We start from the raw sequence: 14,606 nt of genomic DNA, 5'->3' as shown, positions 1-14,606 counted from the left end.
AAACGCCGTGACTGGCAGAGCCTGTGTGGGCCCTTGAGGCCCGCACATGAGTCTTTGCCATGCTCCATAGCTTGGGTCCTGGGTAGGGTGGTTTGGGGCTCCCTGTCCTGAGCCCTTTCTCTGCTGCCATCTTTGTTCCTTCCATCTTTCAGCGCGCATGATGATACCTGTCCCCTGGGTCCTGTGTGGGACACATGGGAGGCATGTGGCATGTCACTGGAGGTCACGCCAGTCTCAGAAGAACTGGGATGATGTGTGAAGGCTCCTGTGCCTATGGTGCTGAGGCCTCTCTTATCTGTAGATTTCTGACCACTGTAGTTTTCTGATCAGTAAACCCTACATTGACACATTTTCATTTAAATCTTTAATTTTAGAGAAGTTCTCTAGGTAATAACCTTTACCATACATACTTGCTAGTGTAGAGAATCACATTGTGTGCTTGTCATTATGTGATTAAAACTTGAGAGTTTTTCTCTACGTTTCTGGTACATGTTAATCCTTTCTCAGCCTGGCTGAGGTGAGTTACAGCTTGTAAAGTTGAATCCCTTCAAGTGTCTCTGGATACAGGAGCTGTATAATTTACTTCATGGTATGTGGTTTATGGGATATCTGCATAAGGAAATGCCACTTTTGGTGATCAAAAGAATGTGTAAAATGCCTGTCAGGAGATAGAAATTGAAAAAAAAGTATAAGGATTCAAATGAGACTGTGGCCCTGGAAAGTCCCGTGAAAGGAGAATCGTCACAGTTCCACAGTGGGCTTCGGAGGGAGAGGTAAGTGCGGCTGGAGGAGGTCGAGGGACTGCAAGGGAGAAGCAGGAAGGGAAACAGCAGCGTCCTGGGGCACCCACACTCGTGAACGAAAGGATGGTGAGTGCAGCAAAAATGCGAGTCTGCACGTTCAAGACCCACACGGAGAAACGCGGTCAGCTGCACAGAGCCAGAGAAGTTCGGCGCCACATCGGGCAAACCCACGGTAAAGGGGCCTCCAGAGCTGCACAGCGGCTGCTCATCAGGCTGGGGGGCAGAGGCGGCACAGCGCGGTCTTGGGTGCTGGAGGAAGGCTCAGTGGGGCCCAGGACTCTGCATAAAGTTTCCAGACAAATAACACCGGAGAGTTCCTAGAAACATGGGAACTACCAAAGACAGGAAATCTGCATCATTGAATCAGTAATCGAGAAACTTCAGCACAGAGTGGCCCGCGACCCGTGGCTGCTCAGGTGAATGCTAACTAAGTCCTTGACTCACACCAGTTCTTCCCCAGCCCTTCAAGCAATAGAACAGGAGGGCCTCCTCTTATGAGGCTGTGATCTTAGAGAAAAACCGTAGAGGACACCCACATGTGCTGAGTAGGTGCAGAAGGTTAAGAGGGACAGCTGCCTCCAGAGGGCAGGGCCCATGTCCGCTCTGACAGTCAGTTGTGTGTCCACACACTCCGAGCAAGAGAGCCCCTGTGGCATTAAGACAGCTCTGGCCATGCTAGCATCGAAACAAGGACACAGTTGAGGCTGTGAGTGGAACCGAGGAAGCATGGGCCTCGGCCCGTGAGACACTGTCCTTGGTGAGTTCACTCGTATGTGGCCGTCACTGCGCAGAGACTGGACCAGCTCACCGTCCCCTAGCGCGTCCACCCTGCTCGTTCCCAGCATGTTGGGCAGAACTCACACGGTGGCCTGCATGGTGGTGGAGTCCGCCGTGGGTTTTCTGTGGTCTGCACCTCTGCCTCTGATTCCTAGAAACAAAGTTGCTTGCTCAAAATCCCCTCTTTGCATCTGTTTGTAGTCAGAAGACCTTGGCGTGTGTCCAGCAGTTAATGAGAAATTGCAGAACAATTATGTTTTATTTTTTCGCTCTATTCTTTCTGAGCTTGACAGAAAAGTGAAAATGAAAGGACCTTGAGTGGAAAATGCATCGATAAAATGAAAGCTTATTGCAATTCTGTTCTAGCCTTGGATTTCCTCCTGTCACTCTATTTTTTGAGGAATTAATTCTGCTCTAGAGGGGCCCCGCTCTTTGTGCTTGTGCTGACGTCTGCTAGTGGAGTGACTGCAAGTGTGCGCCTGGCTCTGAAGACAAACTGGGTCGCCGGAGGGTCTCTTACTGTTTAAATTAAATTTTCCTATTGTTCACACTGATAAAAATCCAGCTGCAGTCCAGCTATCGGGGTGAATTAGTGTGTTGTCTGTAAAAACTGGCACTTCTATTTAAGTGAATAACAGACAAATACAATTTATATGCAATTAATCTAATCTATTGAATGGCAAGCTACAGAGCAGTCCCAGCACTGTGATTGGCTAACTATGGAGACAATCACAGCGGGCTTGTAACGGGTTTTAATTTTTATCTGGGGTAATTTAAGTGTATGTTAAAGTGATGATAACCTCATTAGAGTGAAACTGTTTATCTCTAAGTAGTCATTATTTACGTATTTTAAATTAGGTAATGTAAATCGAAGAAGTTTAAAATAGATCAATGAATGCTGTGTTCATTGAAACTGATAATAAAGGTAAATTTTAATTGAAAATAAGGGTAGCAGTCCACCTGTGTTCATTGAAATGTTGGCATTTATTCATGTGCCTGCTTGCGAAGGAGAGAGGATGTATGGAGCTGATACTTCCTTACAGTTCACTAGGATCAAGCAAGACCTGGGCTCATTTAAATTGTTTCTCTAAATATTTGCCCTTGATAGTAAATTTCTGTGAAAGGAGAAAAACGGTTTTAGTTAATTACCCTGCAGAAATTGTGTTAGTAAAAAAAATACTGGTAACATAGTTAGTATTTGGTTGTTGTTATTTGATTCTTTTACTAAGCAATTTTTTCTGAGTTAAAAATATTTGTGCAATTTAAAACTTTTGATTATATAAACACAGGAGAAAATTCAATCTTTATCAGGAATCTCAATCATGGATAGACTATATTTGTGTGTATTCCCATCTTTATGTGTATGCCCTATGTATCCTATTTCATAACCTTTGTTATTTTTTCCTCAAAGTAATATTATTTCTTGCCATTAGAAATTATCTTCTATATCAAAGCTTCTAAGAATGACCTCAGAAGCTCTGGAATAGGGTATCAGACTTTAATTTGTTGGATGCATGGTTCTTTCCTGAAAATGTCTGTGCTCCCTCAGTCTCTGGGGGTCTGTGATAGGTAACAAAAACCTTTATTGTTAATGACAATATTTTATAATTTATTTATGCCTTCACTTGGTTTTACACAATTAGTAGCCTATTGGAAGTAATATACTTTGACCAAAAATATTTTATTCCAGTAATGGAAGGCTAATTTTATCCAGAATCGATTCCTTTGTGTTTGGGAATGAAACTTGCTATAATAATTTTTGGCATTTTCTTATCAGGAGTGCTAGTGATACACTGATTTTATAAAAACAAATGGGGCATTTTGCATTCTTTCTGTGGTCTCGCACATTTTGAGTAACATGAGAATGGCATTTTTAAAGTTAGGCAGGCCCCACACCTTAGTGGCAGTGTTTCCTAGTCCCTACTTAGTGTAAGGAAATCGGTATTTTGGGGTCTCGTCTTTTTGGTTTAGTTTTGGTTATTACATTTTTCTGGGAAATCAGCAATTTGGTGTTGCTTTGTAATTGTTGAATGCTTTAAACATTCTCTGAGCCATCTTGTCCCTGTGGCACATCCTTTTGTCAGGTGGTGGTGTCCCTGTGGCTGGTCTGGGATCCCAGGGCCGTTTGTGGTGAGCTTTGACTCAGGTGGACTTCATAGTCTGGAGAAGTGACACTGCTGTCCACTCTGCCTTGGGCTCCTGATCCCAAGTGCTGCTGCTTCTCCTCAGAGGAGGTCTGGTGCCTTGGAGGAGTGGCTGACCCGGAGATGGAATGAGCTGGAGCACTTGAGGACCTGGAGCGAGGAAGAGCCCTGGCCGTCCAGATGGAAAATCTGAGCGGCTCGCAGCACCCCTGTTCTGAAAGGAGAGGTGGCGTGAGGACAGTGACGTGTCTGAAGCCCTGGTGCATTCTGGGAGGATGGCGAGGATGGCGGCTGCTGGGGGTCCCTGCACCTCTCGGTGTGGTCAGATGATGTCCTCTTCTGGGCTGTCCGCGGCGTTAATTGCAGTGGTTCCTGGCCTAGAAAAAGGGATGATGCACTGAATGAGTGGTGCTGGTCTAGCATGGAAAAACACACCACACAGAAGCAGATGCTGGGGAAGCTGCTGTCAGGACACAGTGCAGAGTGGCCGAGGGCCAGACTCATGATCGGCTTGGTGGCGGACGTACTGACGGAACGTGATGGAGGGCATTTCTGTGACCCAGAAATGAGGCGATCACCCCACCAAGCCCAGAAGCTAGTGAGGAAGGCAGATGTTTATGTGACAGAAAAATGGGGCAGAACAAACAAAAACACAGAATGTAGTATAAACAGTGGCCGACAGTTAACTTAGAAAAGTTAAGTTTGTAATTTGTAATGATGTATGAAGAATTTATGTATTGATAAGAAAATGACAAAATCAGAAGGGTGGATCAGAGACACGAAGTTCATAGGAGGAAACGCAAATGGCAACCATTGTGAAAACTGCACAGCTTCCTTTGTCGTGAAGGAGATAACAGTACAGGGCACCTGATCTCACCTCAGCAGCCCGCACAGCCTGAATGCGCGAGTCAGCTGTTGCCGGTCACTGGCGTCAGTGCACAGGAATGCGGCAGGTGACCTGGATTCTCCTTACCAGTTAGAGGCCTTTCTAATGCTGTTGGCTGGTGCTGGGGAGGATGGAGGGTGCTGCAGCGTGGATGAGAGAGCAGGTTCTTGATCAGAGCTGTCGAGAGGTCACCTCCGGAGTGCTGCGTGGGAGGCTGCTACTGGCCATTGCACTTAAGTGTGCCGCCTAGGATTTCTGTGAGTAGAATACACAGGCCTACGCACCTCTACTCTGCACTGGAGCTCTGTAGGAGAGAGGGTAAGGGCAGGCAGAGCCCAGAGAGGCACTCGAATGTAGGGTGGGCGATGGGACCCCAGGTAAGCACTCAGCTCCAGTCTGCACAGTTACCAAGGAAGAAGCCCGTGGCTGCAGGTCCTCGACAGTGCATGGCAAAGGCTGAACTGACATGAACTCAGGGATGCTTCCGAGTCTCCAAGTGAAAGCACAGTTTGGTTTTGTTGGACTCTGGTCATAAAAGGATAGGAAACATAGTTCGACTCAGATTTCTGCCCCAGATACTTAACTTTCTAGACTATTGTAGTCTCTGATGTTGCTGTTAGCCAGTATATTGCACCGTTGCCTGTTAATAATGCTTTTTTCTGTTTTCAGTTTTTTGTAGCATCAGATCCAACAGTTAAAACTGATCGACTGTGGCATGACAAGTATACTTTGAGGAAATCTATGATTCCTTCTTTCATTACCATGGATCAGTCTAGGAAGGTAGGGTTAGAAGAGCTTTCTGTGATTTTGATGTTGTCTCGCTATATATTTGGATTTTATGACAGAACTATTTTTCAGTTAAATCAGGTTGCATTCTAAGGTTACTCTTTTGTGAGGTGACATGCATGGAAACTGGGTGATCAGCATGCTGTGCATTTGCTAGTGTATGTTCTGAGTTTGAGAGTGCACTAGATTCAGTGCTCTGATCATGTAGTTTTTAATCCATAGCCAATTTGTAACATTTATAGAATATTTGTAATATTCGACGAGCATTTAAATTTTAGGTAAGAAAATTGTAGGATATTTTCCATTTCAGGTCCTTTTGATAGGAAAATCAATAAATTTCTTGCATCAAGTTTGTCACGATCAGACGCCCACTACGAAGATGATAGCTGTGACCAAGTCTGCAGAGTCACCCCGAGACGGTACGTCGATGATAGCGTGATGGGGGTGGTGGTGGGGATGGGGACAGTGGTGATTCTGGTGGTTTGGGGTGATAATGTGATTGAACTGATGCAGGTGATGGTGGGGATGGTGTTTGGTGGTGATGATGGTGATGGTTTTACACACACACAGTGGGTTTACAGTTTGTCTGAATCACTAAGGTACCGCGTGTACAGTATGATTGATATATACGTGTAATGTTTTATTACATGAATGTTTAATTCCTTATATACAGAGTTAAATAGGTATTGGAATAGGTACGGTTAGTCTGTTCTGCTCAGTGGGTTGGTATACTATTTTTTCTAATTGTAAAGTGACGCGCCAGGATAAGAAACGGGTAAATGTTGCCAGTGGTAGCCATGCTGTGGCACACAAAGGCTTATTCGGAAAGCAGAGATTTAGTGAATGTGTGTTGCGTGCAGAACGTTGGGCTGAAGCTCTGCCTGTGTTACAACACTGTGGCTTACCCTCTTTCACTTGCTGTCCCTTTCTTGCATTTCCGCTCTCGGTGCCTGGTCTAGCTCCAGTTGTCTGGCTGTATTTGGTGCATGGCTAACTTGCTCGTATGGCTTTCTAGTCCTGGCTGTGTTTGCTGTTTACGTTGCCATCTTGATTTGTTCGAAGGGTTCACTTTGCATGAGATGTTGTATTAGGAATGGTGTGCAGTGAGTCCCGGCGGTGGGGCCGTGGCCCTCGGAATTGTGGAGCGCTTGGTCCCATTCCCACTGTGCTCACGTTCTCTGGGTTCGTTCCTGGAGCAGATGGAATCCAGATGCAGCTGTGGGGAGAGGCCCAAGTTGAAGAGGCAAAGGGAGGAAGAGTGTTAGTGTCACTGGAGCTTTCTCTTCTCCATAGGGAGGAAGCAAGGCGAGGAGGGGAAGGTATCTGAGGGAGGCATCCCCCGTGGGAGGGGCGGAGGCCGCTGCACTGCTGTTGTAGTGTTGGTGTTACTGTGCTGCTGTGGTTCTTCCTCTGTAGTTCCGGCTGTTGCCGCTCTGCTGTTGTTAATTGCTGTTTTTACTCCATGCTGTTACTACTCTACTGCTCTTTTTACTCTGCTGTTATTACTACTGCTTGTCTATATTGCTGTTACTGCCACACTTTGTTGTTACTTTACTGCTCTTATTACTCTGCCGCCTTTACTGTGCCATCATTACCACTTTTGTTATTACTTTACTGTTGTTACTATCTACATTGTCATTACTACTGCTGCCGCCACTGCTCCTCTGCTGCTGCTGCTTTGCTGTTAGTACTGCTGCTGCTGCTGTTACTCTACTACTGCTATTGCTCTGCTGCGCTGTTACCACGAGTGCTGCTGCTACTCCACTGTGCTGTTACTGCTGCTATTACTCTGCTATTGCTGTTATTATTCTCTTCTTGCCACTGCCACTGTTGTTGCTGTTCCTTTGCAGCTGCGTTTTTTTTTTTTGGTGGTGATGACTCCTGTAGCCCCCTTGGTCCTCTGCTGTGGCTAGTGTTTATGGAAAAATGAGATTTCTGCTGCTCTCTGTAGTGTAGTGGGAAGATAAAGGTACAACGTTCAAAAAGACTACTAATTGTTGTGGAAGGAATTGGTAAATGACATGTACAGTGAAGCAGAATGGATGTAAAATAATAAAAAGTTTGTTTTGCCAGCAAAGGTCGATCACACTCAAAAGAGCAGTGCCAGTGATCCACCTCGTACTGGGTTGCAGCTTCTTTTATAGGTTTTACAGCCATGACCTCATTCAGGTGGTTACATTTCATTTCCTCGGTTCACGTTACCCATGTACAAATTATAGTAACCAGACAGTTCACTTTAACCCGGACATAACAGTTCCTTGTAGTTGGGGAGTTTACCTTAAGATTCGTCTGGCTACCTATTCTGGTGCACAGGAAGTGGGTGTTCAAGGTCAGGGATGAGGCCAGATGTCCCATTTCGTGGTCAGTGCCTCTGGTGTCTGGTAATTTTGAGCTTAACAAAGTAGATTGCTGTCAGAGACAGCAGAAGTCATTTTACATTTTCCTAACATTTTTTAGGGTTTTAGATTATTCACAGAAGTTCTCTCTATCATAATAGTATAAAGCAGTGGACATCTGTGGAAAACTTGAGGATTTAAAAGTGTGAATCAGGAGTCCAGAGGGCAGTGCAAGGAGCTGGTGTCCGAAGGGCGATGAAACCAGGGGTGGAGCGGAGTGTGGGACCCTGAGGCTCCGTCCGGAGAGGCCGCCCAGGCTGACACTGGCCCATATTTAAATTTTCTTTATTGGATTCCAAAAGTGTGAAGGACCCAGTGATAAGTGCATTCCTGGGGGAAATATTTATGTTCTTAAGTGAGTGAAGCCCAGGGCCCTTGGAAGAGGATCACGGTGAGCCTGGGGTGGCACCCATGTGCTCTGGCTCAGACAGTGGCACCGTCTTGTGGGCACCGGGTATGGCAGCAGTGCCAGAGCTGGCCAGATGTTGCAGCTGGCCTCATCTGGAGGACGGACTCCTCCAGTGACCTGGATCTTCTCATTGGTTAGTAGCTCAGGTCGAGGAAGAGGCTCACCTCGGAACCAGAGCTTTGCTTCTGTATCCCTGCATAACCTTGAGCAAGTGTTTTACCTTTCTCAGTCTCAGATTGTTCCCAGCATTGAGATTACTTCCTAGCTCAAGTGTTACTGTGCTTTCTAAAGGAAATAGAATGTTTCAGATATGTTTTATAGACGGGTTTGAGCTACACAGATGTAAATTAGCATCATAAAAGCTCTATTGTGTTTGTAGTCGCCGCATTGTTTCTTTTCAGTGGAAAGCTATGGAGACACTTTTTTCTTGAGTTTCTCCCCTGGAACTAAGCTTCTGGGTTGGTGACAGGCTGGTTGTGCTGCTGGACAGTCTCCAGCGGTGGCCCGGAGTTCACTCTGGGATGCTGAGCTGTGCTGCTCAGAGCTCACGCACACGGGCTGAGTTGGTCTTGGGACAGGTTCCGAGTGTCCTGTGCCTGCCACGTGGACATTGTGGAGAGGGGTCCTCGGAGTTGCATTAGCGCTGTGGCTGTCACCGTGGACCTGACTGCTGAAGCTGTGTCAGTCTCACTGGGTGTCCAGGTCTTGGGGCCGTGCTGCCCTTGCTGACCGTGCAGCTGCGGTGGCCGGGCGGGGTCCGTGGTGGATACTGCTGGCGGCTTGCGAGCTGCTGTGGGCCACGCTTTCCTGTCCTCTAAGTACATATTACATATGGATGTGTGCTCTCCCCTTTTGTTCTTTACAGCTGCGGATTTATTCACAGACTTAGAAAATGCATTTCAAGGGAAAATTGATGCTGCTTATTTTGAGACCAGCAAATATCTATTGGATGTTCTCAATAAAAAATACAGCTTGCTGGACCACATGCAGGCGATGAGGCGGTACTTGCTTCTTGGTCAAGGAGACTTTATAAGGCACTTGATGGATTTGCTGAAGTAAGAAACTGCAACTGTCTTGATTTTTATAAGATATGCAGTGCCTTGTCTGTTGTGTTTCTCCCTGCATCATTGTGGGTCCCACATTGGTCCTTCTCTCTCTGGAGGCAGAAACAGCTCCGTTCCAGAGAGAATCTGGGCCCGGCACAGGCCAGCGTTCCTGGCTGGCAGGGTGTCCGCCACTCACAGCGTGGCCCAGGGACTTTCACGCAGGTGTTTGTGAGAACAGGTACTGTGTTTGGTGTTCCCTTTAGGACACAGAGCAGTAAGGCTGAGTCCTATTGTCCAACTTATGCCGCTTGTTTTGGGCCTGTGGACTATAGCTTTGGCTCACGCCAGCCCCCTAAAGTGGCTGACGAGGCATCCACTGTGCCAGTCCGAGCTGAAGATGTGGGCAGAGCTTAGGCATGTGGGGGCTGTAGCCCAAGGCCCCTCCCAGGCACATGAGCTCCACAGTGCAGACCGCAGTGCGGGAGGCTCCCTGGCAGTAGCCGGCCCCTGCCCACTCTGGAGTGAGCGTGTGAGCTTCAGTGGGACTCTGCGTGGCATTTCCCGCTGAGTAAAGGGAGCTTTGCTGCTGGGTTGGATGCCAGGTGGTCTGGAGTGTGCATGGTGACGCCAGGTCTGAGTGGGCAGCTTGTAGGGTGTGGGGCCTGTGGATGGACAAGCAGGTGGAACAGGGAGCGGAGAGGCCAGGGCCGTATCATGTGGCCTTGCTGGCTGCGTGGCGTGTGCCTCCTGCCAGAGCTGAACGTGTCGTGTAACATTCTGCTGTGAGGCGGGGTTTATTCGTTCTCAGGCTGTGTTTCAGGGGTACACCTTTTAAAGGGAGTGTTATCAGTGTGACGTGATGTCTGTGTCCCTCAAAATGACTTGAGGACAGCGGAGTCTCCTGTCTTCTAGCCTTGTCTCCCACTGACAGCGCTTGTGCAGACCCTGGAGGGGGTGGTCAGCCGGGAGCTTTCACGAGAGGCGCAGCTGCCAGCAGCTGCAGCATGGGGCGCTGAGGGCATCGCAGCCTGCTCCCTTTGGCGTCCATCGAGATGTCTGTGTCTCGTTTCCATCGGCGAAGACCTCTCCTCCCTTTGGGCCTGTGTAGGGATAACAGCACCCTGTGCTACTCCTAGGCCAGTCGGAGGTTGATTCATTAACATGCATGGCATATCTGAGTACTTCTAATTTAAGTGGAGGTTTTATACGCTCAAATGTGTTTCACTCTCAAGTAATTGGTAGGCCCTATGTGCAGTTAATATCATAAATTCTTTATCATCACACTGTATTGGTCTCATTTGTCTTTTCATTTTTCTATCATTTGAACTCTAAGTTTTTCTAAAGTCCATTAGAAGTTCAAGTAACTTTTTTTATTTTTAAAAATTTTGTTAAGACCAGAACTTGTCCGTCCAGCTACAACTCTGTATCAGCACAACCTGACTGGAATCCTAGAAACTGCCGTCCGAGCCACCAACGCACAGTTTGACAGCCCCGAGATCCTGCGGCGGCTGGATGTGAGGCTGTTAGAGGTAGGCCGGGCGGGCCAGGCGCGCTGGGCTGCTCTGGCCAGCGGGGTGTGCCTTGCTCACCTGCGTCCCCTCCCGTGATCACATGGGTCCTCTCCTAGCCAAGCCATGCAGGGTAGCACCAGTCCACTGTGGTCACCAGGGCATCTGTTTCCCTGGCGTCAGTGTGGTGGGGTAGAATCATGAGCATATTTGCTGAGCCAGGCTGAGGGATCCTTAGAAGAAACTGGTGTGCGCCCTCCGCCTCTGCCTCTGCATCCCCCTCTCTGAGAAAAGTGTCCCACTGTGTAGCCCAGGCTGGCCTTGAACTCAAAATCCTCCTGCTCCAGCCTCCCGAGTGCTGGGATTATAGGTATGCACCATCACAACCAGTTGGGATTTCTTGAAATACAGACTTTTAGAGATTTGGAACCTATTACAAGGCAGTAGGTTTTGTCTGTAATAAAAATGGTAGTAAGATTTGAGCATATGTTCACATTGAAGAGTGCGCTGTTCATCCCTGGGTGTTTTTAGTACACCTGCCATACACCTTGTCACGGTCCACCGGCTGAGGACGCCAGGCCGACATAAAGGGTCCCTTGCTCTCACACAGCTAAACGTTCTTGCTGTGAGGTGGGGTTTGTTTTGTTTTCAAGGCTGTGTCCCAAGGGTCCACCTTTTAAAGGGAGCGTTGCCATGTGGGCGTTTTAAAACGCAGGCCTTGCTTTACTCCTTCCTTGGAGGAGCACAGGTTATTCGCACCAAGCTCAGTCTCTGATTGTTTGCTCTGCTGTCAGGTCTCTCCGGGCGACACGGGATGGGACGTCTTCAGCCTGGATTACCACGTCGACGGGCCGATTGCCACGGTGAGTCCCCGAGCACCTGTGACCTGAGCCTGCGGGGCGGGGCGAGCAGGGTGAGCATTCTGTGTGGAAACTGGCATTCTTCTCTGAGAACCTCTGATTAAAATTACCATGACGTCGAGGATATACCCACTGAATGAACACTTCAGCCAAAATTGTGTTTTTTAAATAATTATTAATGAGTGCTGAAATGCTCTATTATTTTAATAATTCTTCAAAATATCATTTGTTCTATCATAGGTTTCGGAAAGTACTTAATAAATGATTTGTTCATTTTGTTCCATTATTCTTAGACTGTAGCAACTAATTTAAGATAATTTGAAAGGAACTATAAAGTGTATTTTAGGGGAATCGTATTTTTACTACTTAGATAAAATTTGATATTTAATATTCATTTAAACTGATGGGAAAATAGCTGCGCTATTGTTCATAGTGCTTTTACCACATGTGAAGGAAAGTACCATTTCTTTTCAGTTACCAAATCGTAAAAGGTCAGCCAGGGGGGTGTCGTCTTATGTGTCTGGAATTAAGATGCTGTTTTTGGAGGCTCCTTCCTTTATTCAGGCCTGAATGAGTTCCTGACCGTGAGGCACCTAGAAGCGGGCTTCAGTCCCTTGTGTCTGAGATTCTGAGGGGCCTTGTGTTTCTTTTTTGTTTTTGTTTCTGGTACCCGAGATCGAACTCTGGACCTTGCGCTTGCAAAGCAGGCGGTGGCACCACTGAGCTAAATGCCCAGCCCTGGGCCTTGTGTTTCTTTCCATTGCTGGGGAAAGACTGCCCAGCAGTGGCATGGGTTGGCCTTCTTATTCTTGGTGCTTGCAGTCTGTGTCCCGCTGAGTGAAGGTGCTGTGACCAAGTCCGAGTCCTGGGGTCTGCCCCCTGCCTAGGGTGCTGTGACCTAATCCATGCCCCCGAATCCCCCCACTGTAACTGAGTCTGTGCCCAGGCTGCCTATACAGGAGTGTGTGTCTGCGGAGTGTGGTTGCTGTTGTGCATGATCTCCATGTGTGACCACTATCAGGTCACAGTTGCCCCGGGGTCTGTGCACAGCTGCCCTTGGGCTGGGTTGCTGGGCCGTCCACGTTGGCTGCCTCTCCTTGGATGTAATCCTGAGTGGGTTCAATGTTTGGGATGCGCAGCAGTGTGCTGTTCCAGCAGATAACCAACATCGACAAACTTCTCTGTTGTGTGCATTCCCTGTTATTTCATGGCATAAAAGAGACCCGAGTAGCGCAGTGGTGACTGCTTGTGCCCACCAAGTGCAAGGCCCTGGGTTCTGTCCCTTATGCCAACACACAAAAAAACAAAAACCTAGAGATACTGTGGGAAAGGTTGCATTGGTTATTCACAGAGTAGGTAAATTGCAACATCGAGAAGTGCAATTACCTATTTATTTCACAATGTCGTACCTGTTCTGGGCGTGTCACTTGTACTTCGTGTGCTGTGTACCTAAACAGTTGCTCATGTAGTATTATTTAAATTTACATGTTTTAACCCTCTACTGTAGTAGAAAAGCAGTTATGTTGACGGGTTTTAAAACATCTCCAAAGCTGAGCATGGTGGTAAACACCTGTAATCCCGGTATTCAGGAGACTGAGGCAGGAGGATTGTGAATTCAGGGCCAGCTGAACCACATAGCAATACCCTTTCTCAGACAACCCAAATAAATAGAAAGATAAAATGAAGTGAAAACATCTCTGACAGCCCTGTGGGCCACAGCTGCCAGTTGTTTCCTTGCCCAGTTTGTTGGCAGCAGAAGCCTGGGCTTCTCGAGGGAGAAGGAGGCACAGGGGCCGGGGATGGTGGGCACTGCCAGGGCCCAAGTGAAGCTCCCTCCAGTGCTGCTCCAGTCTGCGGTTAGCCTTGCCTGTGCCCGGTGCATGTTAGCTGAGTTGCCATCCTATAGCCATGTGATCAGTGTCCAGATCCCTGATGGAAACTGCAGTTCTTTTTATCAGGCTTCGCCTGTGTGTAGTTGTATTCAGATGCTACTAGAAAGTAAGGACTGTCACATTAAAATACTTTGAGTCAAGGTTTGGAGAAGGTGCTTTTCCTCTCTCGAGGTTGTTATTACCTCTGTTTTCTTTCCATTTTCACTAGTTGTGGTTGTCATTTTTGTGCAGAGTTTAATAGTAATGGCTCATATTTTATAATACTCAAAATTATTTCTTGCATGATATCGCAATTTTAGCTTTGTGGAAATTCCATGATATAAAATATCAGTGAAACTTTTTGATAGGTCTAATTTAGGAAATTAACCTGTTACACTCAAAACTCGGGTCATGAAAAATATTTGCCAAATACAGATCATTAAATATTTAAGATATTTCTGGTTCATCTTGTTTTTCATGAGTCTTAAGTGATTGGAGCAAAATCAGTGATTTTCTTTATGAGCAGTGGGGTCATCTGGTGTCAAGGTGGCCGAGGGTGCCCAGTCGAGAGGCCGTGGGTGCTGGGTAGAGAGGACGCTGGCGTATGCCACACTGGAGTGCCCTGCACTCAGGGAGAGGCCCGCGTTCAGAGTGGACGGCCTTTCTCTGCAGATGCCACACAGTGTGACTGTCTTCCTTAAGGGTTTGTATACATTAATCTTTAAAAAATTAAATAATTTTAATTGTGCTAAAGAGTGTGGTACTTAAAATAGAAAAAACAAGACATTTGTGGGGTTAACTCTTCACAGCCTGCTTTGGTGATAATCAATATTACAGTCCTGTGCATCTCCTCCTTCTCTGTTTGAAAACAGTAGCTGCAGCAGGTCTGGTGATCTTTGCAGGTCCCAGGCCTTAACAGGTGAGGGAGTCACTCAGTTGCAGCCTTTGCAGGGCTGTCAGCAAGGTGTCACATCATGCTGCTTGCAGCGAATCCATCTTGGTCCACGGTGGTACATTCTGGGAGGATGGCCACAGCATCTTTTTATTTTCTGTTGAAAAATAAGCATATCCTGGCCCCTATGCTATTAATTGTATGGAGTCCTTTACCTTTTAGTTAGTA

General features: G+C 47.1%; 1 protein-coding gene across 1 annotated transcript in view; it reads left to right on the top strand.

Moving 5' to 3' along the window:
* The window catches only part of Tubgcp3 (tubulin gamma complex associated protein 3), a 50,504-nt gene that overhangs the window by 19,064 nt on the left and 16,834 nt on the right, over positions 1-14,606 (top strand). The window contains exons 12-16 of the mRNA XM_033760915.1: positions 5,280-5,390; positions 5,707-5,815; positions 9,067-9,256; positions 10,641-10,776; positions 11,550-11,618. Of these exons, the coding sequence (XP_033616806.1) occupies positions 5,280-5,390; positions 5,707-5,815; positions 9,067-9,256; positions 10,641-10,776; positions 11,550-11,618 (615 nt within the window). The remainder of the gene's footprint in view (positions 1-5,279; positions 5,391-5,706; positions 5,816-9,066; positions 9,257-10,640; positions 10,777-11,549; positions 11,619-14,606) is intronic.

The sequence above is a fragment of the Fukomys damarensis genome, unplaced genomic scaffold, assembly GCF_012274545.1.
Source record: "Fukomys damarensis isolate Sample0158 unplaced genomic scaffold, DMR_v1.0_HiC HiC_scaffold_6, whole genome shotgun sequence".
In the NCBI taxonomy this organism is placed as follows: Eukaryota; Metazoa; Chordata; class Mammalia; order Rodentia; family Bathyergidae; genus Fukomys; species Fukomys damarensis.
This window is presented reverse-complemented; position numbering and strand designations above follow the sequence as displayed.